Consider the following 25,050-nt stretch of genomic DNA (forward strand, 5'->3'; position numbering starts at 1 on the left):
TACAAATTTGTTGATACTCTATTCTTGGCTTTTGTTTCAGTTTTTGTATTACACTTTTTTTGTCGAAACAAGTTGTTGTTTATATCTAGGGCATTGGAAGTTGTTGTATGTGAATGATGCTAGGGTTTGTTTTCTGTTTTTGTTGCTAAAAGAGAATGTCATTTGTATCTTTTGTTGTCTGTTATTATATGTGTGTTATTGCTTGTATTTAAAAAATTTGTTGTTTAAAAATCAATGATGCTCTATTTTGTTGTTTGGAGTTTGAACTGAGTTAAGCTAGTATGTTTTGTTTTTTGAAATCATTATTGAGATTTTTGTTATTTTACAATGTAGATGGATGATGATATAACAATTGTCATCCACCATGGAGAAAGTTTTGAGACGAAGGAAGATGGAGAAGTGGTGTATGTCAGAAACCATATTGAATAGTTGTTTGGACTAGAGAAAGATACAATGGACGTGTTCTCAATATGAAATTACTACAAGGTTCTTGGATATGACAATTTGAAGAAGTGCTGGTGGCTAGCTGCTGGGAGGTCCTTGAAGACTAGATTAAGAGCACTCTCACATGACAAGGAGTTGTTGGAGATGTGCTTTCATGCAAATAATAATGAAGGTGTAGTCTATGTGTACCTTGAGCATGGAATTTCTGAACCTAAAGGTGATGAGGTTCCACAACTGATCCCAATGACCCCCAATCCAAAAACCCCTGTATCTGACACCACCTCAAATCCATCTTCATGTATCCCAAACACACCTTTTGGACAAAATACTTTCACATCCCCTGAACCAAAATCTACACCCCCAGGGCAGCCCAACTCTGAACCTCAAGCCCAACCCACCTCAAATCATCTAGCCCAGCCTACCTCTGGACCTCCAGCCCAATCCAAGTCAAAGTAGACAGCCTAAACCAACTCTTCACCTGTAACCCAGTCCATATTATGGCAGGGGTTAATAACATTGGGGCTCAATAACATTAACTGCTAACTGTGTTGCATATTATGGCAGGGGTTAATTCCAGCAGTTTGTGAATTGATGCTTGTAGTGCACCATAGATTTTGTGTGTGGCACATGTGAAAGAATTTTAACAAGCAATGAAAAGAGCAAGAGTGAAGAATCATGTTATGAAAATGTGAAAGAGAGACAACTAGGCATGGCTTTGAGCAGAAGATGGAGAAGCTAAAGAGAAAGAACGAGAATGCCTGGGCTTACTTGAACACATGGTCAAAGAAAAGTTGGACCAAGGCATACTTTAGCCATGCTCTGAAGCTCGATAACATTTGTAATAACGCATGCGAAGTCTTCAATGCAAGGATAAAAGAGTATAGGGAAAAGCCTATACTCACTCTACTGGAGGAAGTACGCATGTTCGTGATGAGAACAATTATAAAAGATAAAGTGAAGCTGTAACACCACATTAGCAGGTTACCTCCTATTTAGAAGAGCAGACTAGAGAGGATAAGGAAGGAGTCACAAAAATGACATCCAGTGTAGTGTGGTGATGATGGATATTAGAAATTTGAGATTCGTGGGTGGCAAACAAAGATGGTTGTTTATTTGAAAAAGTAGATATGCACATGCAGATTCTGGTAGATCACAGGTATAAGAGTGTTATTTTACTTATTTGCTAGTAGTTATAAAATATTTCAGATATACATTTTAGTTGTGATTGTCAACTTTTGTAGGAATTGTGTCTTTGGGTGAAATAAATGTGTTAGGCATACAGTTTAGTTTGGAACAAATTCTGCTCTGATTGTATATAAACTGTTTGTGGTTGAACATTCTCTCTGATTGGATGTAAACTGGATTTCATGCATGCCATGTGTCCACGCATGTGCTGCAATAGCTAGACTCAATAAAAATCCTGAAGACTATTGTCACAATTGGTTGACCATGACTCATATAGAGAAACATATAATCATTCCTTGAATTCTATCCCTGGACAAGAAATGTGGAAGAATTCTCAGTGTAGTAGGCCTCAAGCTCCCAAAATTCGGAGGAAGCCAGGTCCTTTGAAGAAGAAAAGACGGAAGGATGTAGATGAAGAGCCTTCAGAAAGTAAGAAGAGTAAGACTAGAGCAACAAAACTAGCTAGAAAGTACAAGGAGTTTACTTGTACTTATTGTGGGACAAAAGGTCACACGAAGAGAAGCTGCTCCCACAGAAAAGCTGATGACATTGCAGCTAGGGGTGTCAGGTGGGGAAGCCCGCCCCGTCCCGTCGGAGGCCCGCCCCGCCCCGCCTATTCAGGCAGTCCCAAAATCCTAGCCCGCCCCGCCTCATGGCGGGCTGGCGGGCTAAACCCGCCTAATTAATTATTTTTTTTATTTATAAGAACATATCTAATATCTTCTATTTAAATCAATATAAATACAAATATTAAATATAAATAGTCTTCAAAATAAATAAACATAATCCAATTATCCAAAATACAAAAACATAGTTATAAATAGTCCCATAGACAAAATAAATATGTAATCCAAAGTCCAAAAACATAATTATAAATAGTCTTCAAAGCAAATTAAACTTAATTCAATACACTTAATTTTCATCTTCATCTTCATATAAGTCAATAACATCATTGGAACCAACTCCTGAAGAATAGCCTTCTCCTTTTGTAATATCTTCTTGATCTTTATCTTCCTCTAGAAAAAAGTAAATAAATATATTAGCAAAATAGTACATAATAATGTTCAAAATCACTCAAGTATGTATGTCATAAATATAATATACCAAAATTATCATATCCACGTATCCAATTTCTGGTGCAAATCACTGCTTCAACATTATTTGACAACAAACGACTTCTATACTTATTCAAAACATGAGAACTCATGCTAAATGCAGATTTTGAAGCCACGGTAGTAATAGGAATGCTCAACAAATCTCGTGCCATTAGTGATAGTGTTGGAAAACGATGATGGTTGTCTTTCCACCATTGCAAAACATCAATGATTGCATCATTGCAAAATAATATTGCCTCACTCAAATAAATATCCAGTTGGTTCTTTCCACTTTTCACTTCAGCTTCTTGATTATGGGACATCAAATCCTTTGCATTACAAACAATATATGAATCAAAAAGCATGAAAAATAAAAAATACATATAATCAAGTAGATAAAAATACTTACACCAACAATTTTAATAAGCTGAGTTTCAATTGCAGAAGATGTTGCTTGAGAAAAATTACTTGAAAGTTGGGAAGAACTCTCTACAGTTGTAGAGGAATTTTGGTCATAAACCTCAAAAAGCTTGTATAACTTACTCTTCACATGCTCCACTTTGTCTTTAGCACTAATAGGATCAATCTCATTATAGCAATAAACCAAAGTGTTGAGTTTAAATCTAGGATCAAGAACTGCCCCAAATGCAAGAACAACACTGTATTCTTCCCAATATTTCTTGAACTTAATCATCATTTTTTCTCCCATGTTCCTTATAAGCACTTCATCATTCTTCAAACTATTCATTAAAATAAGCTGGATTTGCCAAACTTGTAAAAAATACAAGTTGGATGTTGGGTAAGAAATTCCAGACATCAACTTGGTAGTTTCGTAAAATGGTAACAAGAAATCACATATCTTTTCAGTTCTTCTCCACTCATCTGATGAAGGACAATACTCCCTAAACCCAGCTTCTTTTACTTTATACATTTCAAAAGCTTTCTTATAAGGAATAGCACTTGCAAGCATTGCATAAAGTGAATTCCACCTAGTAGGAACATCTAAACATAATGCAGTCGTATACTCAAGTCCCTCAATATCTTCAAAACATTCTTTAAACTTAACCATTCGACTTTCAGATTTTCTCAGAAACTTAATAGACTCTCTAATCTTATACACTGCATCACCACATATTTTCATTCTATCTTGGACAATAAGATTTAAAATATGAGCAGAGCAACGAACATGAAAGAATTCACCACCACACAACAATGAACCATGCACATCCAAAGTACTTTTCAAGTGTTCAACACAAGTATCATTAGAAGAAGCATTATCCAAAGTAATGGAAAAAATCTTTTTATCAACTTTCTACTCAGTCAAAAGCGTAAAGATTTTAGAAGACAATTCAAATCCTGTGTGAGGAGGAGGCATATGACAAAAATTGAGAATTTTACTCTATAATTTCTAGTTCTCATCAACAAAATGTGTAGTCAAACATATAAACCCCTCATTGGTACTGGAAGTCCAAAGATCAGATGTTAAGCAAATTCTATTTGGAATGGAAACTAAAATTTTTTTAAGTTTCGCAGCTTCTCTCTTGTGAACTTTCACTATGTCAGCCTTAACCGTATTCCTAGAAGGAAGTTTTAAAGTTGGACTAATATATTTCACCCAATTTCTAAATCTCCTATCATCAACCATATTAAAAGGCTTATTCCCAACAACTACATACCCAGCAAACATATCTCTAGCCACTCCTAAATCAATCTTAAGTGAACCCATTTTAAGTTGTAATTCTGCTATAGTCTGACCAATATCTTCATGCTTAATTTGAGTACAACTATCAAGATGCCGTTTTATAGTAGAAGTGCCATATCGCTTACCTCCAGCTTTAAACACTTTCTTGCATCCTTTACACTCAGCACGTTCTACTCCATCCTTATCTGGACCAAGCTTTTTGAAAAAATTCCAAACACCGGAGGTTGCTGGTCTCAGCCTTTTCGAACTAGGTTCATCAACCTCGACCGGAGCAGCCTCAGAACCAACTCCAGTAGTAACAAGGTTACTCACAGTTTCAGAATTCATATTTCCTGAAATAAAAGTAAATGTAAATTGTTTATATGAACTAGGTTTTTCAACCATTAGCAAACCATAAAAAAAACAGCAAACAATTTTTGAATCCGCATCAGATTCAAGTATTCAGCCAAATATCAACCATTATCAACCATAATCAAAACTCAACCATTATGAAACAACACAAAAAATAGGAAACAATTTCTGAATCCACATCAGATTCAAGTATTTAACCAAATATCAACCATTATCAACCATATTCAAAACTCAACCATTATCAAACAACACAAAAAATAAGAAACAATTTCTAAATCTGCATCAGATTTAACCAAATAGGCAAATATCAACCATTATCAACCATCATCAAAACTCAACCATAATCAGATTTAACCAAATATCAACCATAATCAAAACTCAACCAAATATCAACCCTAATTTACCTATATCAAACAGCACAAAACACAACAAACAAACCTAAATTGATGAATCTCAAACCCTAAGCCAGAAAACTAACCAGAGGAGGCGAGGACCAGGACAGAGCCACAGAGGAGGCGAGGAGCAGCCGTGACGGAGAGCGAAACCAGCAGAGTCAGAGGACAAGACCCAGGAGCCCAGGACCGAGACCAGCAGGCAGCAGCGACGACGGCCAGATGGAGCAGCAGCGCTGGCTATAACCCAGTAGGCCACGACGACCGAAGATCGACGGTGAAAAACTAACTCCGACTCAGGGACCGTTAGGGGTGAGTACGGAACTCTGAAGTTCGAGCTGAGGTCAATGGACGATGGAAGTGAGAGACTGAGAGTGATGGTGAGGAGCTAAGGATGACTGAATGAGAGACTGAGAGTGACGGTGAGGAACTAAGGAACTGACGGTGAGGAACGCAGGAACTGAGGAACTGAGGAACCAAGTGAGAGGCTGAGAGCTGTCGAGGAGACTGGAGACGACTGAGTACTGACGAGGAACTGAGGAGTGAAGAAGCTGCAAATCTGGAATTAGGGATTAGGTCTTGGGGATTCATTAGGGTTTCGGCTGTTTCGCTGGGGAATGGGGATTGGGTCGGGTCGGGTAGGGGGTGGGTGGTTCATGGGTTCTGGGTCTGGGTTCATGGGTTCAGCCTAAAAAAAAAAAGCATCAGCCCGCTGGGGAAGCCCGCCACGCCCCGCCAAAGCCCACGGTTTAAGTGGTTTGGGTTAGGTGGGCTTTTGTCTTTCGGCGATTCCAAATTTTCAGCCCAACCCGCCTTTTTTGGCGGGTTACACGGGCCGGCCCGGTGGATTAAGGCCCGTTTGCCACCCCTAATTGCAGCTAACCTTGGAGCTGCTACAGCAGCTGTAATAGCTAAGTAGAAAGAAAAGGGTTCTAATGCAAATAAAACTATAGAGGGCCAGTCTACACAAGACGGAAAAAGAGAGGATGACCCTGCTCCAGCCACTAATGTTGCTACTTTTGAGGCCCCAACAAATGCTAATGCTCCTTCAGAGATTGTGCTATCACAGACACCTTTTCACTACCAGATAATGGAGAACAAGAACAAGTAACCATCCCATTTGTCCTATTATTTGTGGGTTTAAGGTTTATGTTAAATATCTGTTTAGTTTATTTGTGTATCAAATTGATTTGTTCTTATATTCTACTCAGTTAACTATAGATAACTCCTGCAACAAGGCCCAACAAATTACAACTTAAGAGGAAAGCATCTCCAGACCCAGGATAAGCAAGTGTTGACCCATTGCAGGGAGCATGTTCGGGAACAGCTTCAAGGATGGCTGAAGTCATGAAATTTGTCCCTACACCAGGAGTGAAGCCAACATTCAAACCTCCTAGGAAGAAGTGAATGATATTTAGCAGTGATGGATTATTATAGTTAGGGTAGTTATTTTCTTAATTATGTTTATCCTGTGTCACTGAAACATGGTTATGTGTGTCCAAATACTTGGCTTTTTTGTTGAAGACTTTTTGGATGTATTTTGTTCATAACTTTCTGGTTATTTGTTCAATTATTGGCAAGCAATGCCTTTGGATATTGACTATGAATACCCTTTTTCGTACCCTAAATGTAGAGACTTTATTTCAAGTTTATGAACGGTACCAGTATGTTTAATACTTAGTTTTACTTCTTCACTGATGCAACATTACATACGTACCAGAGTATCTAACACATGCTTCTTTTTCATAATTGCTGAATATAATGCTTTCATTCACCCTCAACATATACACGTTTAGGTCCACATTTTTAATCAAAATTTAATCATACTTACACCATATATAACAGTCACAAACACACCTAAACAAATAATCAAACTTAAAATACTAATCCATAGTTTCAAACACCTAATTTCAACTTCCATTGAAGTAATTCTCCATGCTATATTCATCTTCCAACTATCATCATTGCTTGTACATTGTGCTTTGCCCACTAAGCCCTGTTATTCTTCGGCGTCTGCCTATATAAAGAAACTACACCATATTCTCCCAGAACTCTGTCAATTTCACATCAACCAACTAAAAGAAAAAATTTTAAGCATACTCATCAAACAAAAGTACCAATTGTAACACATTGAAGAAGAAGAAGACACTGAGAACTTACATTATAATTTGGACACCTATAAAAGGATCTCTCATGATTAGCATTCGTCCTAAACCATCGCAGCACTGGACGCATTCCACAACCACACCAATCAGGAATCTTTCCTGATCTCCCACGAGTAAGGTTCCTCATGGAAGCCCCATGAGAACATGATCGTGCAGAACTCTCTATAGCTTGGCTTCCTAAACTCATTATTTCTCCAGCAAAGTCTCGAACATTTTGGAAAAAAAGTGGGCTGCAAATTAGGGTTTTAATATCTATGGAGGGGTTAAATTGAGTGGATTCAAATTTTGCCCCATCTTTCACTCATCATGCATCCATTTTGGCAAGCTGGCTGCCACGTAGATGCACACCACATCAACTTAATGTGTCACATCAGATCTCCATTAATGGAGATAACTGCAGAGACAAACGTGAGGAACGATCCAATATTTGGGGGTGTTAATTGTGTAACTAAAAATTTGGGGGTCAAAATTGAGGCCTGGTGAAAATTTCAGAGGCCAAAATAGGTTTCAACTCGCTTGACTATATATGTCATGACTCGAACCAAGTCATGACTAGCACTCAAGGGACAAGTCTCTTAACAAGTCAATTTACCAAATTTACAGAAAAACGGACAAAGTCTTATCTATTCCTAGAACCTTGCCAACATGAATATTATCTTCCGATATCGATAATAAACATTCGTTTTCAAAGACAACAACATCATATTCTAATTTTATCCACAACCAAACATGTCAAAAGTTGCATCATATATATTAAATTGATAAATAAAGCATATAATTGACTCCATAAGTCTTACATAACTAAAAGATAATTACTATCTAAATAGCTGGAGATCCAGAATAACATGACACACATGAGGACCCTGCATGTGACATATGGAATATCGACCTAATTTAAATTTTTGTGCAGACGTTTCATTACATGTAAATATAGTTCTTGGATAGAAGATGGACTCACCGAAATGATTAAGACCTACTGTGGAGCGGATGGAATAAAACCTAAATTAACACCTGTATCTGAAAAATATGAGAATATGATAGGTGAGTTTTGCAACTCAGTGAGCAAACATTATATCTATAATCCACACACGACGAAATTTCACCTTGAAAGTTATATTTCTTTTTAGCTATAAGAAATTCATATTAGATAAATACGCAAATAAATAAATAAGTAATTAAACGAATGAACTGAAATGAGAGTTCTCATTCTAAAAGTGAAATCAAATCAAATGCCATACACTTGGGCGGTTCCATCTCTAAGGGTAGGTCTTTCCTCTAGTGTGTCCGTACAATATAACAAATTCAACGTGTGGTCTACATGTTGGACTAACAACATCCTCGCTAGTTAAGGTCTGAGTCAGATGCATCTATATTAACGTGATAACTATTGTTAACTACAATTTTCTAGTTAAAGACTCCCAAACTAATCCAAACCAATTCACTTATAACAAATCTCTAATGCTTGTAATATATTACTAAATATCATGATAAATAATATATAAGAATGCATACTAAAAATTTAATTAAAGTATAAAAAAATCAAATAAAAAAATATGTATGCTTTATAAAATATATGAATATCGTCTCGTGTGTATTTCTTTTTTATAAAATTATGAGTTTTTCAAAAATCAGTATTCATTTCAATAATTCAAAAATCATAAAAATCAAATATTTTCGAATGCTAAAAGTAATGATTCAATTTGGATATTAATTATAATACACTTAAAAATAATTATAGACATAATATCCACTCACAACTTGGTTCTAAAAAATTGGAAGCAACTCTGAGCGCATCACCGAACTACCAAATAATATTCAATAATGTTACAACTCTAGAAATATGTTAGTAATAATAATAATATTTGTGAGCTAATAATATTGTCAGTTAACACCATCTTACTCAATTTGATAGAAACCCCAAATTTTCTAACCTAATAATTCTAATTTCGGATTTAAGTATAGGAGTGACAAAAATTAGAGATATAACTAATTATTGAGTAAAATAATTACTTTGAAGCATCAATAATAACCGAAACTCAAAAATTGAATGCTTTTTTAACTCATTAAATAGAGGTAGAGTAGAAAAGAAGAAAGAAGGTAAATGAAAAAAAGTAAGTTTGATGGTGTTGTAGTTGGGATGAGAATCTTGGAACAAAGATGATAGAATGGAAGATGAAAAAAAAAAGAGAGAGAAAAGGGTTTGAATTCTTTTATTTAAAAGAAAAATAATTAAAAAGAATAAAAGAGATACAGTGGTCGAAAGAGAAGAACAGAAAAGAGTTTAAGTGGGAATAAGTGTCCTTTATTCTTAAACTTAGCGAATTATGGATTAATCTGTTTAAAATATTCAAAAGAATAAATATAAAAGATATCTAATAAATTTTAAAAATAAAATTAACTTATGTATTATTTTATAATGCAAAATTAAATATATCTGGATATAATCTATTAAAAAAATAGTTGGATATAAACAATCAGACATAAATACCCATCTCCATTTTCATCAAAACAGAAGAACAGGTTAAACTGGTTTTTTTTTTCAAATATGCATCCTTATTAAGCAACATATGCTTTAATATAACTTAATTTCTCAATCATTTTTGAATCTGTTAAAATGGACAGCTTGACAATTTTTTCAATTTACAACAAAATATTTAGGCCTAATATAGAGATTTCAATTAACAAAACAAAATATAATCTAATCGAATTTCAACATGCATCAGCATTAAGCATACAATTTTCTATTTTTAATATTCGCATTTGAATCTGTTACCTATTGTTGCAGAGACAGAATCGATTCGAAGAGGACAAGCTACGCAGCAGCGGTAGTGGTGGCAGTGACGAACAGACACCAGAGAGAGAGAGTTCGCATTTTGGATTTACGTCGCGATTATTATCGGACTTTTTAATGGTAAAACTTTTGCGATCACCAAAACGCGTCATTTTACTAATTGGATTTACCATCGAAAAAATCACCAAAATGCGTCTTTTTAAATCCAACGGTAAGGAACGTGCCATTTTATTTTTGTTTCCCTCCAATACTTACCGTTAGATTCCAAAATCCGCCGGTAATTACTAAACCTTACGAATTCGATGCCATTATTACCGGTAAATCTGACGAAAATCTCGTCGCTAACAATCAACGTTAAATTTGACGGTACTCAATGTTTTTCTTGTGATATAAACATAAAATCATTGCTAGCTACAACGATTTACATAAAATTAACAATGGCAAAAATATAACAATATCTCATGTAGAACATATGCTTAATATTAGAAAATAATTTGTTTTGGTGATTTACCCTAATATTGTTGATTATAAGAGATATTAGATACTTAAATTTCGTTTTAAAAAAGCTAAAATTTTCACTTAATTTATTTTAAGAGACTAAAATACCCACAAAATTTAACTTAAAATGGTATTCTAATTTTTTAAAATTAATACTAAAAAAGATTTTTGTCAAGATATTAAAAAGAGCATTTAGTTCTTTTGAAATATGAATCGAAATAATATTTTAATCTTTTTATACATAATTGAACGGATATTTTAATATAAAATAACATGTGATATATTTTTAAATTTAATTAATATTTGAGAAAAATATAAAAAATATAAATTGTTAGATTTAAAATACAATTTATTTATTAATAATATGATTTTAAATTGCCACATATTTAATTTTAAATAATATAATACTAACTAAAAAGGATCATTTTTACTCTTAAATAACTGAACTATAAAAGAACCAACAAATAAAAGATTTATGAGTTAATTAATTATAAAAATAATATCATCTATTTGAAAAGGAGAAAATGTCAAGTTATTGTCCGAGGACAATATTGGATGAATATCTAAAGAAGATAATTCAATGTAAAATATATTAATGATCACAAATGAATTAAAAACAAAATATATTCCTACAGAGTTTAGGCTATGAAAATTTTTTAATGGATTTCACTTGCCTTACAAACAAAATCTACAGGTCAAAAGCTCAGTCCAATTATATATAAGGCTGAGCTTACACACTACATTCCTTTAAGCCATAAAGTATTGGTTAAGGATAAATCAAGCAAGTCCCTGCGCTGAGTCCTGCAAATCTGACTCTTGAAGCAAACAATTCAGACCACGTGTTGCTACAATATTAAACCAAAAAAATATTTATAAATCTGTATCAACTTATTTTTGTAGCATAGTGTGACCCTAAAAACACAGCCCTTGGCAGATTAACGCCAGGTGTTAATACTTAACAGCCATTCGGTCCCAGCCCCAGCCAAACATGCGTGTCTGGCACTAAACTCAAATCTTGTGAAATTAATTTCAAAATACAAATTATAATAAATACAGAAAAAGAAAAGATTATAATTTTAAAGTGATCGGTTCAAATTGAAGCAACAACATGTAACCGGCAAGGTACTTGTAGTGGCAGCGTACACACCCAATACACCCTCATAAACAAGTTCTGACGAATCAATCTCTTATCTCACCTAACCGTCTTGCATGCATTAAAAGCCAAAAGAATGTTTCCCTTCTTAGTTAAATCTTCATCCTGTTCATATATACTGCATCATCAAGTTTTTCAGTTTGTGTTTCTTGCAAGAAATAACAAACCTCCCTTCCTATACTTTCCTTTCTTTTCTTTTCCCACTCTGTGTCTCCACTCATTAGCTCGTTATTTCCCTGCATATAAAGCTATATACCATTTCAACAAAAACAATGCTGCAAAAACAGAACAGCAGAGATAGCTTACAGGTTCTAGTTTCAATCTTTTAGTTCATGGACATCAAGCTTGAATTTGACGATCCTAGTAAGAATGAACACAAAGATGAAGAAGAGCTCCCTCTTCTGCGAAACACAGAGGTTCCGGAAGCAGAGCGGAACCTTGTACAGAAAGCAATTAGCCAGACATTTGAGAGCACAGCACATTTGGCAAACCTTCTACCAACCGGCACTGTCCTCGCATTCCAGCTTCTTTCTCCAATATTCACAAACCTTGGCAACTGTGACTCAGCCGCGAAGACAATGACTTCTTTCCTCGTAGCTATCTGCGCCGCCTCCTGCTTCCTTCTATGCTTCACAGATAGCTTCAGAGACAGCAAAGGAAACATCTGCTATGGTTTTGCCACGTTCAGGGGCTTGTGGATCATTGATGGATCAACAACTCTGCCACCTGAACTTGCTGCTAAATATAGCATCCGGTTTATAGATTTCATGCATGCAGTGATGTCGGTTATGGTGTTTGCGGCGGTTGCATTATTTGATCCCAATGTGGTGAATTGCTTCTTTCCAACACCAGATAATGAGACACAGGAAATACTCACTGCATTGCCAGTTGGAATTGGTGTTTTCTGCAGCATGTTGTTTGTTGTATTTCCTACGCACAGACATGGAATTGGCTTCCCTCTTTCAACAAATTAAATATATATAACATAAAGCTTTGTATATTCATGTGTGTAAACAATGAGTTAGTGAAATTAATCATGTTTGTAACAAATTAACCATGAATCCTGGTTACACGTTATTGGTTAAATTACACCGTTAGTCCCAACACTTTTAATAAAATTGCAAATTGGTCTCTATACTTTAAAAGTTTGTAATTGAGTTTCTAAAAAAAATTAAAATTTACAATTTAGTTCCGCCAGTCAAAAAGTGTTGATTTAATGTTGAGAATATTCTGTTAAAATAGAGAATATATTGAGAATATTTCGTTAAATCAAATACTTTTTGAATGACGGAGTCTAAATTGCAAATTTTAATTATCTTTAGGGATTCAATTACAAATTTTTAAGGTATAGGAACCAATTTGCAATTTCACTTAAAGTGTAAGACCAACTATGTAATTTAACTAAAAATATATATTAAAAAGGAAAAAAAATAGTGAGCAAGTTTGCACATGTAAGCACTCTAGGATTTCATGTGTTCGGATTGAAAAAAAAGATAAACACCTTTTTTCTTCTTCAAAAAGGAGGACTTTAGTCCTGAATTATATTCCCTTCTTTATCCATTCTTTTGAAGATTTTGTACATTAACAATTCAATATGTATTAGATAAAATTTAAGTTGAGATATACAAAATTATTTATATACCAAAGTTTTAAATGATAGATATTTTAAAAGGGAAGGAATATCAACAAAAATGTTGATATAGTGGTAAAATGGTAGAACTATATGTATTACTTAAGGAGAACTTGAATTATACTCTAGAAAAAATGCTTCTAAAAAGAGCAAGAGTAATGATGCGTTCGTATCTTTAATTATTTTTCTTGCTTTTAATTTTTGTTTTTTTAGGTTTAATTACAGTTTCATCTTATAATATATTAATTTTAAGTATCTTTTGTTTCTAAGGTATTTACTAAGTGTTTTTAAAAAAAATACAGGATTTAAAGAAATGAAAATCAAATAATCAAGAGAAGATGATCAAAGAGCAACACAACAGAGTTTTTCAAGAAAATAGAAGATGTGCATATGTACACATAGGTGCTCACGCTCCAACTAGAAAAGGCCTCTCGTGGTGTGCACACGCACAAGTTCCAAATGTGTCTTATTGTGCATACGCATGAATCTACTTCAAGAATATAGGCACGCCATGTTGGTGTGCCACACCCTTTAAATATGCAAAGCTGGTGTGCCACGAGGAAGGGAGGCACGCCAAACTTGGGAAGGAGCCCAAGGTCCCTAGAAGCAATCAAGGAAGGGTGTGCAACACAGTAAGAAAAGCGTGCCACGCCCTAAGAGAAGCAAACCCCTGGAAAGCAGAATTTGCAATGCTATCAACTTTAGCCTCTTCGTACTTAAGTGATCAAAAATAGTGTTAGAGAGGTCCAAATGAGGTGGTTTCAGTGGCGTTAGAAAGCTAACATCTAGAGCTTCAAAACGATATACATATGTCTATAGTGGACATTTAGTTTAAGTCTGAAACGACCCTCACCTTTGCAGCTCAAAAAACAGCGCCCAAGGAAAAAACAGTGCACGGCGTGCCACGCCCAAGACCAGCGTGCCATGCCATGGAAGAGGGCCAAGCGAGGGCGTTACACACCCAAATGCCAAGGGGCACGCCCAAGACTCAATTTTACACACCTAAGACCAATTTCCATGCCAGAGAGGCCCAATTACACACCACTATTGATCTCAACAAGGCTCAACCTCAAAGATTTGATTTCAATTTGAAAATTGAAGAAGATTCTGTCTAAATTAAATTTGAATTTAATTCTGTTTTAATTCGGTTTTTAGATTTGAATTATTAGGAGTTATCTTAATTATTTCTGATTAAGATAATATTTAGTTTTTAGAATTTGAATTAAAAGCCGTAGGCATAAATAAGTGAATTACATTCACAGGAGGCAAGTCGTGGGGGAGAATCTTCGGATCCCTCATGTGTCTCTCTTCTTCTTCCTTTCTTTTGTTTTGTTTTTCAATTCTCCATGAGTCACTAAACTTTTGTCAAAGGGTTAGGAGCTCTGTTCATCTTTCAATAGTTTATTAATCTAAGTTTTTCCTTATTTTAAAGCTTTGCATTAATCTGTTTATGATTGAGTATTTCGTTCTTCATCACTAAAGGATTAGTAGCATCAACAGGTGTAATAATCCCGTTTTGGATTTGTTTACTGATTTGATAGAACTGATTTTCAAATCGTTCTCGAAAACTCTTTCACATAACTTTTTGAATCAACTAGACATAATGGTTTTCTAAGTGTGCGACACCATACATGATTTTGATTATCCTAGTTTTGAATACGTGACATATAATTCGGATTAGGACAATTCTCAAAAATTGTATTTTCTCACTGAGAAGATGAATCAGATTTTTTAACTTAACCTCTTTAATTAACCGATTGACGAAGACATTGGCGGTTAATTAATTAAAGAGAAATCGAGGAGCCGAAACATCGAAAATTAGTTACTTTAGATTTGTCGTGAAAAAAAATTTACAAACTTTAGAATCAGGTTAACAAGAACATCTCCAAAACCCTAGACATTCCTCAAAATTGATTTCTTCCAATTCAACAAGCATTGTCCAAAGTATTCAACTTTTAAGTTTCCAAACATTCAATCATTCTAGGATTTTCAACAATCACCAACTCCAGGTTCTATTTGATCTAGTTAGTAATTTAATTTGATATTTGTGTGCTCAATCCTTTAATTCTTGTGGGAATGATATCCACTCACCATAGATGCTTACACATTTCTGCGTATGCATGCTAAACGCGTAAGCATTAACTCTTTTATTTTCCCAGTGTGCTACGCCTAGAGTGCCACGTTCCACAATCAATCTTCTTTGTTTTCAAATTCCTCTATGTTTGATCCTAGCCGTGGCACACCTTGTATTCCACGTCCCATGGCCAGTGTGTGCCCTCATTTGTTTGTTTAGGGAGCTCTTTGTTTGGTCCAGATAACTCGCTGTTTGATTCCTTTTCATGTGCTTCTTATTCATGATGACTCCTGGCCTCTATTTCTTCCTTGATTCTTGCCAATTTCTCCGGTAACAAATAAATTCAACCAACTCAAAGTATTGCTCATTTAACCATGAAGTCATTGCTTATCTAACAAGAATTCTTAGTTTATTGACTGAAATTCTAAAGGAAAAGCATTAAAGATACGAATACATCACAATACCAAACTTAATACTTTGTTTGTCCTCAAGCAAAAGAGAAGAAAAGAAAAAAATTGCATTAGATGAATGGAGGTTAAATCATTCCTGAAGCGATGTCTCTCTTAGGAATGGGGCTTAGAAAACCATGTGATTATCTCTAATTCTCTCCCTTTTTAATGAGTCTTGCATTCTTGGGAGTGGAGGAGCCCTGAGAGTTAAGGCTCAGATGATATTACGAGACCCTTCTTTTAAACCTTGATTGATCCTTGAATCCTTTATTTATAATAAAGAGCTTTTCGGGTTGACAACTCTAAATGCTCCATTTTCAAGGCAACTCTTAATTGTGGGCATTCAATAGATAATTCCAGGCCAGTTGGCCCAAGTGACCAGGTGATAAAGCACACCTCGAATCTAATTACCCGAGTCACTCCTTGATACATTTCCACCACAAGCATATAGTTAAAGACTTTAAATTCTCAACCATCGATGTCCATAGCCTCTTTGGACTTCAAAATGTTTTGTCTCAAGGAAACTCTTAATGGTGGATTTTTGATCAATAATCCCGAGCTAGTTGGCCCAAGTTACCCGGTGATGAGGCACCCCTCGGATCTAGTTATCCGAGCCCTATTCTTGGATAATCAACACCACAGACACATAACTAAGCTCTTTAACCATTGATGCTTAGAGCTTTGCAATCTTTGATCTTTATCTTGATTTTCTTTCTTTACTCTATTTCTTTTCTTTGTTATTTTTTTCTCTCTTTCTTTTTCTTTTTCTTTTCTAATTCAGGTTTAAGGATCCTTTTGTATGATCAGAGGCTGTTAATGATAAAGCTAACGTGACATGCTTCTAAGAGTGTTTCTTGATTTATTTTTTTAACTTATTAAATACAAGTCATTATGATAGATTAATTATATCAACTAATTGATTTGATTAGATATTTAAATATCACACAATTTAATATTATGTATTTTAAGAATAAAGCCCTACATCCAAGCAAAATACTTATCTAAGTATAACCAAGTTGTTATAACAACTTTTCAAATCACGTGCTCCTTCTCCTTCTCCGTTTCTTTCTCCTTCTCCTTCTCCTCCTCGTCTTTCTTCTTCTTCTTCTTCTAAATTTGCACAGGTTCTTTGTTGAGTTAAGAAATTAACTAACTAAATTAATGATGACAAACATTGATCTAATGGGTTAAACATCCAAGTAGCTTTTAATTGTCTTGGTTATTGTTGCAGGCCAAAATTACAATAGCAGCAGCCCAATGAGATAGAGCAAATAAAACAAAGATTGTTGGTGGGTTCTCTATCTAACAAAGCTCAAAGAAATAAAGCAAAGAAATCAGCTGGGTCGGATGAAAATTATATCCAACCCATGTCCAAGAAAATTCCACCAAGCTAAACCTTTCCAAAGCCAATGTTCACAAGTATGATTCAGTTAGAATCAGAAAGAAAGAGAGAGCTTCATCCCACTTGTTCATTCACCAGAGAAGGAAGAGAGAGAAAGGTAAAATACAAAAGCTAATGTCTAATCACCCAAATCAAAGCAAGCTAGCTAAGCTAAGTCAGCGGATAAAGGTGATTTATTTCCATTTGCATGCAATCTATTTTCTTTACTCCCTCTCCAAATCTCTGCAACTCCAATTTGGGATAAATGGAGAAAGTGTTCTCTGATAATGACTGCTGTGAATCAAATGCTCAAATTATTTCTTAGAGACAAAGCACTATCTCAAGGGTTTGAATTTGGGTTTACCACTAAACAACTTTTTTCGTGTAACTCTAAGGTCTTCGGTCAAGTAAAAAGGACCAACTTTAAAATTTCTAATTTGGGAGTTAAACGAAGAAAGTGATTTTTTACTTTGCTTTGCTCAGTAATATTTTCTAATTTATTTAACTTGATTAATCATCTCTTTCATATTTTAAGCTAATTTAACTAACTAAAGTTAATAAATTTTAGTCATTTTAATTTTTACAACATTTTATTCTAATAATATATTTCAATTAATGTATTAATATAATTTTAATATTTATATGTCATTAATAATAATAATAATCTCATTTTAAAATAATGTTTTATCTCCACAATAAATATATATATATATATATATATATATATATATATATATATATATATATATATATATATATATATATATATATATATATATATTCCCAATAATATGTCTAATTGTAAAAAAATCTACTATTTTTTTATACGATTAGATTATATAAATTTATATTCAATTTATTTGATTACTTGATTAGAATTAATTATATTAAAAGATTATATTAAGATTATTGTAGACTAATTATATTGTTATTAAAAGATTAAGATTATGATGAATTATTATTATTTTATTATTTTTTACTTTTGACATTAATTCAGATATTTAATTTTTTTATTATTTTTTTATTCTCTTATTCTATGTACTTATTCTCATAAATCTTGCTAAATTAAACATGGTATTGTATATCTTCTTTTTATTCCTCTTTTATATACACATAAAATTTATTAAATTATTTCTCTTCTCCTAATAATTTTGTTTCTCTTCTATTTATATTTTTTTTCTTCAATATTTTATTGGTTCTTATTTTTTTAAATTTTACTTTCATTTATGTATTTGTTCTTATTACACCTAACATTTTTTATTATAATATACATTCTTATATATGATATAGAAATATAATTTGATTCCATTAACTTACCAAATTTTTTAAAAAAATCTAAAGCTAAAGCACAAAAATATATTTATAGATATTTTACTTTTTTAACTAAAAAATATAATATTTTTTGACATTTTGTTGAAATCATAAGTTAAATATGAATACTAATTTTTGAAATAGAATAAATATATTTTAAATTTTTTTCATCTAAAAACAATATTCTGTCAATGTTGGAATTAGTTAGATGGATAAGTAATAGTAAATATAGAATTATTTAGGATGGATAGAACTAAGTACATCTTTTTATTAAAAATACGAATTTAAAAATATTATATTCAATTTCAATAGTCAACTTCTAATTGAGCCATTATATGTTCAAAAGATTTTTGAATAAATAAAATAATTTTAGGTATATAATTTTTTTAAAAATTTAATTAATTCAAGATATTTATTATCGTTGATTAAAAAGTAAATTGAAATGACAATTTAATATTTCTATACTCTTAAAATATTATTTATTTATTTTCTAGAATTTATTTTATTATCCAATGATCATATTAATATAATTTAATTCAATAAAATTATTTATCATCATTTGATTGAATAAAAATTCTATTTTATCTGAAAATTTTAGGATTTCTCAACCTCAAGATCATCCATGTTAAATCATTAAGAAATATAACTGAGATCGCAGAAGTGTCCCTTCATTCGAGAGCATAATTGAGATCAGATAGCTTGACTCTTGTGGTTCTTTGATATTCGTCAATGACGAACTGATTTTCTATCAGTAAAGAAATTCACAAATATAATCGCGTTGTAAGTATAGTTTCTAAACCAACAGAGAATCCTTTCGTACAAAAGTTTTGTTTGTCACTAAAGCAAACCCAATAAAAATAAATAACCGAAGTATTCAAACCTCGGGTCGTCTCTCAAGAAATTGTAGGGAGGTGTGTTTATTATTGGTTATGGAAAAGGTAGAATTTCGTTTTGGGTTTTTGAAATAAGGAACAAGTAATTTAAATGACAAAAAAAATAATAAATTAATAATTAGAAAATCTCTTGGCAAGGTATGAGAACTGGAAATCCTATCCTAGTTATCCTTATCAGGTGTGATGAGAATTTTTATTGCTCCCACTTAGTTAACCCTTACTAAATAAAGGAAAGTCAAGTGGACTAATTAACTTGATTCTTCAAGTCCTAGTCAACTCCTATGGAAAGACTAGCTTTAGAGGGATCCAAGTCAATCAGCAGTTTCCAACTCTCAATCAACCGCTGAGTTTGACAACTCAAGTGTTACCAATTACTTAACCAAAGCCAAAAGGAAAATAAATCTTAAATTAAATTAAAAGCATTAATAAAGCAATCTTATATCTAAAATACCTCAAATTATATTAAATAGAACATTCAAATCTTATCATGAAGAATTCATAAGCCAATTTGGCAACATAAGTAATTAACAAGTAAAAGCATTAGAATAATTAAAAGTAGAAGAGAAACATAAATTAAAGGAATATTGAACCTGGAATGAAGAAGCAATCCTAAAATTAAGAGAAATCCTAATCCTAAATCCTAAGAGAGAGGATAGATCCTCTCTCTCTCTAAGACTACATCTAAACCTAAAATTATGTATATTAAAGATGTGTTAATGAATGAATGTGTTCTCCACTTTATAGCCTCTAATCTGTATTTTATGGGCCGAAAACTGGGTCAGAAACAGCCCAGAAATTGCCCCCAGCAATTTCTGGTACGTACAGGTCGCTGCAAAGTCACGCGGAAGCGTCGTCCATGCGTTCGCGCGGATTGCATTTTTTCCAAGTCACGTGTCCGCGTGATTCACGCGTTCGCATTGCTTATATTCGAGGAAGCTATGACAAATTATATATTGTTGTGAAATCCCAGATGTTAGCTTTCCAACGCAACTGGAACCGCGTCATTTGGATCTCTGTAGCTCAAGTTATGGTCGATTTAGTACCAGAAAGTCAGGCTGGACAGCTTTAGCAGTTCCTTCAGTTTTTTGTATTCCTTCCACTTTTGCATGCTTCCTTTCCATCCTCTGAGCCATTCCTGCCCTGTAATCTCTGAAATCACTTAACACACATTTCACGGCATCGAATGGTATAAAGGGAGGATTAAAATTAATAAAATTAAGGTCAAAGAAACATGTTTTCAATCATAGCACAAAATTAGGAAGGAAGACGTAAAACATGCGATTTCTATGAATAAGCGTGAGAATAATGGATGAAAAATCACTCAATTTAGCATAATATAAACCATAAAATAGTGGTTTATCAGTCAACCAAAACCTTCTGTATTTCTAATAGGGCTGAATGCCTGAATCGCAACTCAACTATGGGAAAAGAGCTATGGTGGCGGATTTGATGTGTTGAGGACCAAAATCCTGAAGTCATTACACTCATTAAACCCTAAATAATTCAAATTATATTTGAGTGTGACTCCGATTTTTGTCTCATTTATCCAAATTTAAAGTAATAATAACTTATTTAATTCAACATTTATGACAATAAATGAAATCACCGTTATATAAGTCATTTAAGGTCAAATTAGTTAATTTTCGATTATAATTAATATATGTATTGCCCATAAATATATTAAGAAATAACAATTTCCTAACAATCTTCCACTTGAGCTATACATATATATTTTTCTGAGATAATCACATCTTATAAACTTGATGCGCACATCTGAATGTTATTTCCTTAGTTACTTTAATAATCTGGTCTGTCTCATATATTAGTTATGAAATTACCGCAACTTTTATCATATTAGTGTCACAACGAAACTACGATGATTTGTCATACTAAAATACTCAACCACATAGATCAAATTTGGATGAGAAAATTTAGAAATTACATGTAAAAATGATCTCATGCATGCCTGTTTCTAACTAGTCCAACTTGAATAAAAATTCTATTTTATTCGGTGACAGACTCACATGAAACTGCAATGCAACGGTCAGGCTCATAGCAATGGCGTCTAAGTGATGAGTCTGTAGAAGAAGAAAAGAAGAACTTAACAGACTCATAATGAGAGAGAGAGAGAGAGAGAGAGAGAGAGAGAGAGAGAGGAATTTACCTAAAGAAAACGGATTTGGTAGGACAAAGGTGGCGACAGGTTCAACAGCAATGGTAACGGGATAAGCAATGACAGAGACATATGCAGCGATGGGCTCAGCAACGACGATGACAGGAGATATGAGGGTTTTTGCGAAGAAGCCGAGAAGAAGACTCTGGGTGAGGATGGCTGGGTTTCTCTGGCATGGCTATAGAGTATGGACTGAAGTTATGAATCACTGAATCTGTGATTTAAGGCAAATCTTATTTCCTAAAAAGTGTTTATATGTATATATCCGGGGCGGGTACACCCTAAACCTGACCATGTCTTGTCCCGACTCGGGTCAAGTTATTACTCTTCCCAACCGGATATGGATGGGTAAGGTACCTACGTATTCGGATACTCCTGCCAAGTCTAACCATGTATTGATGCTTTATTTATAAAGGGTTTATTGTTAGTCAATAGATTACTACACACATAAGACGAGATTCTAACTCCTAATAGTTGTTTAAGTAGACAAATGAGATGACCGCTCAACAAACTCAAATTAATTAAAATAAATACTAATTATATTTAATATTTTAATATCTAGAATTTTAAAATTTTAATTTTAAATATAACTTTGTCAAATATTTATAATAATAATTTCTATATATATTTTATTTAATTTTTTTAATAAATTTTTTATATAATTTTATTTATTATCCGATACAAAATACGAGAATATACACTAGTTATCTAACTAAATCCAATTTGAAGAAGATTTTTTCAACATATAATTCATTCAAAAGCTACAGCTTTTATATTAAAAATCGAATGATAGAATAATTAGTTACTGTAATAAAGCCTTATATGTAAAGAGTTTTAAGTTTTTGACCGTATAGTGGAAAAATCACTAATTGAGAACGCATGCAACTATTGATTTCCATATAAGAGTATAACATATATCGGTGATTCCCCGTTATACTTTAGAGTTATGCTACGTATACATTAAAATTAATTATCAAAATTAATTATAAATATAAAATATATATTAAAATATAAATACACATTAAAAATAAATTAAATCACACATATATTTATACATAAATATATTAATAATTAATTTTAATGACTGATTTTAATGTACAAATAACATTTTTATATATTTTATTACTTAAAAATATTCAAACAGGTAAAGAAACCATATAATAAGTAGCATTACCATTCATTAGATGACTTATTCCTAAAACTATTCTATGTCACTCCTCGACTTCCCATATAATTCCTTTTTTTTTTAATTTTTTTATTTGTAATGTTTAAACTATTTTATTAAATTTATAATTTTAAAAATAAAATTATAAAAATTAATTTTTTAAAAACATTAAAAAATGAATGAATTGTACCTATTGAACTGTTAGTTATATTTAATATTCAAAAGAAGTCCCTCGACCTCATTTAATGGGTTTTTATAAGAGTTATTGTTTTGCCAATTAACACCTTTAAATGTGAGAGTTAAATCCCAAAATAATTTCTGAGATTCACAAAATATATCGATTTGGTTCCTGACTTTTTAATTACACTATTTATGTCCTTGAGATTAGAAAAAATACATCTATTTGATCCCTTCCCGTTTTTCTGTCCAAACTGCTTCCTGGCGACAGTGATGTGGCAATGGATTGCCACGCTAGTACTCAACGACGCCATTCTCCCCAAACTACTAAATTCATTCAAAGCAGCCTCCACCAGATTGCTATTGTTTCCATCAACAAAAGAAGCAATATCTTCAGAGAAAGAAGAAGAAGAACGGTTACTCTTTTTTCTCACGGCCTTCATGTTTCTTTGCTGCTTCTTAGAGCGCTTTCTTCTTGCTTCCAACCTCCTCAACATCTGCAACTCCTTCCTCTTCCTCCACTCCTCCTCTGTCTTCGTTGGAAGGGAACATGTTGTTATCAGATTCGTTGTGCAAGACATTGGCATGTTATTAAAGTAACCCCCCAATATCTTGATTATTATTATTCCTGTTGTTATTATCTTAATCTCTGATGAGGGGCTTTAAGAATGAGAATTCAGGTATTGATGTTGTTCTCTTGATCTTCTTCACTGTTGGGTCCACACCAAAACGACCGTTCATTGAAAGACCAAGGCTCAGCTCAATCTCTTGTTCTTCATCTCCATCACCATGGCAATGTTGTTGTTGTTATAGCTCATGATGGTGATGATGGTTCACGAACATGAACCTTTTTAGCAGATATCTTAAAAAATTGCTCATGCGAGTTCTGCTGTTCTCTCTTTTCTTAACAACTTGTGCCATTGAAGAATTTGGGATTGAAACAACAAAAAAGAAGAAAAAATGTTACCTTTTTCAGGGAAGTAAGAATACCCAGATGGCTCAGAATTCACGAGGACTTGAAAATTGAAGTTTTTTATTGGTAGATAACCGAAGATTGGTGATGAACTAGAAGAGAAACAAGGACGAATCAAATGGTTTTTGTACCCATGCAGCGAGTGAAAACGAACAGGGAAAAAAACGAACAGGGAAGAAGAAGAAGAAGAAGTGGTGCGCTACTTCTGTAGTTAGGGTTAAAAAGGGGTTCAGGGATCATATTGGGTTAAACACTTTCAATTTCCACGTCATGTAACCGTTAGACATTGGGTTCAGGGACCACATTGGCTTGCTCCTCTTTGGGCGTTAAACTCCAGATGTGGACGTTCAACGCAAATTTTGGGCAGTGATTCTGGAAGAGAAGTGTAGACTATTATAGATTTCTGGAAAGCTCTGGAAGTTAGCTTTCCAACGCCATTGAGACAGCATCAATTGGACCTCTTTAGCTCAAAATATGCTCGTTGGAGTGCACAGAGGTCAGGATTGACAACATCTGCTATCTTTTCTTCGTCTCTGAACAAGACTTTGCCAAATTCGCCCAAAAATCCCCTGAAATCATAGAAAAAATACAAAAACTCAAAGTAGCATCCAAAAGATGAATTTTGCACTAAAACATAATAAAACTTAATAAAATATAACTAAAAACACTATGAAAATGCTATGAAAAAGGGTATAAGATATTCATTTATCACAACACCAAACTTAAATTGTTGCTTGTCCTCAAGCAACAAAAAACAAGATAGGACTAATTAGAAGAGAAAAATACATCAGGTTTTCAGAGTTGTCAATGAAGCTCAGTTCCAATTATTGAACGGGGCTACTAGCTCTTTATTTCTGAACAGCCTTGGCATCTCACTTTCCTTTGAAGCTCAGAAACATTGGCATCCTTTGGAACTAGAATCCGGATGATATTATTGATTTTCTTCTTTTAGTTTTTCTTGATTCTTGACCATATCTTTTTCTTTTGGTTCTTTGCACCTTTTGAGCCTAGCCGTGACTCTAAGTGTTTTGTTTTCAAGTATTACCACC

At 33.3% G+C, this 25,050-nt stretch overlaps 2 protein-coding genes across 2 annotated transcripts; one reads left to right on the forward strand and one right to left on the reverse strand.

Moving 5' to 3' along the window:
* Positions 1-2,541: 2,541 nt before the first annotated feature.
* Positions 2,542-7,520, reverse strand: LOC140181375 (zinc finger BED domain-containing protein RICESLEEPER 2-like). The gene is made up of 7 exons (XM_072224925.1): positions 7,286-7,520; positions 6,421-6,561; positions 5,978-6,079; positions 4,273-4,757; positions 3,133-4,035; positions 2,734-3,052; positions 2,542-2,645 (listed from the first exon to the last, which is right to left on the reverse strand). The coding sequence occupies exons 1-7, from the start codon at positions 7,518-7,520 to the stop codon at positions 2,542-2,544; spliced, it is 2,289 nt and encodes a 762-aa protein (XP_072081026.1).
* Positions 7,521-11,872: 4,352 nt separating this feature from the next.
* LOC112773031 (protein DMP4) lies at positions 11,873-12,912 on the forward strand. Its single transcript, XM_025818076.3, has one exon. The coding sequence runs from the start codon at positions 12,108-12,110 to the stop codon at positions 12,747-12,749; it is 642 nt and encodes a 213-aa protein (XP_025673861.1). The 5' UTR covers positions 11,873-12,107; the 3' UTR covers positions 12,750-12,912.
* The last annotated feature ends 12,138 nt before the right edge of the window (positions 12,913-25,050 follow it).

The sequence above is a fragment of the Arachis hypogaea genome, chromosome 18 (assembly GCF_003086295.3).
Source record: "Arachis hypogaea cultivar Tifrunner chromosome 18, arahy.Tifrunner.gnm2.J5K5, whole genome shotgun sequence".
Classification (NCBI taxonomy): domain Eukaryota; kingdom Viridiplantae; phylum Streptophyta; class Magnoliopsida; order Fabales; family Fabaceae; genus Arachis; species Arachis hypogaea.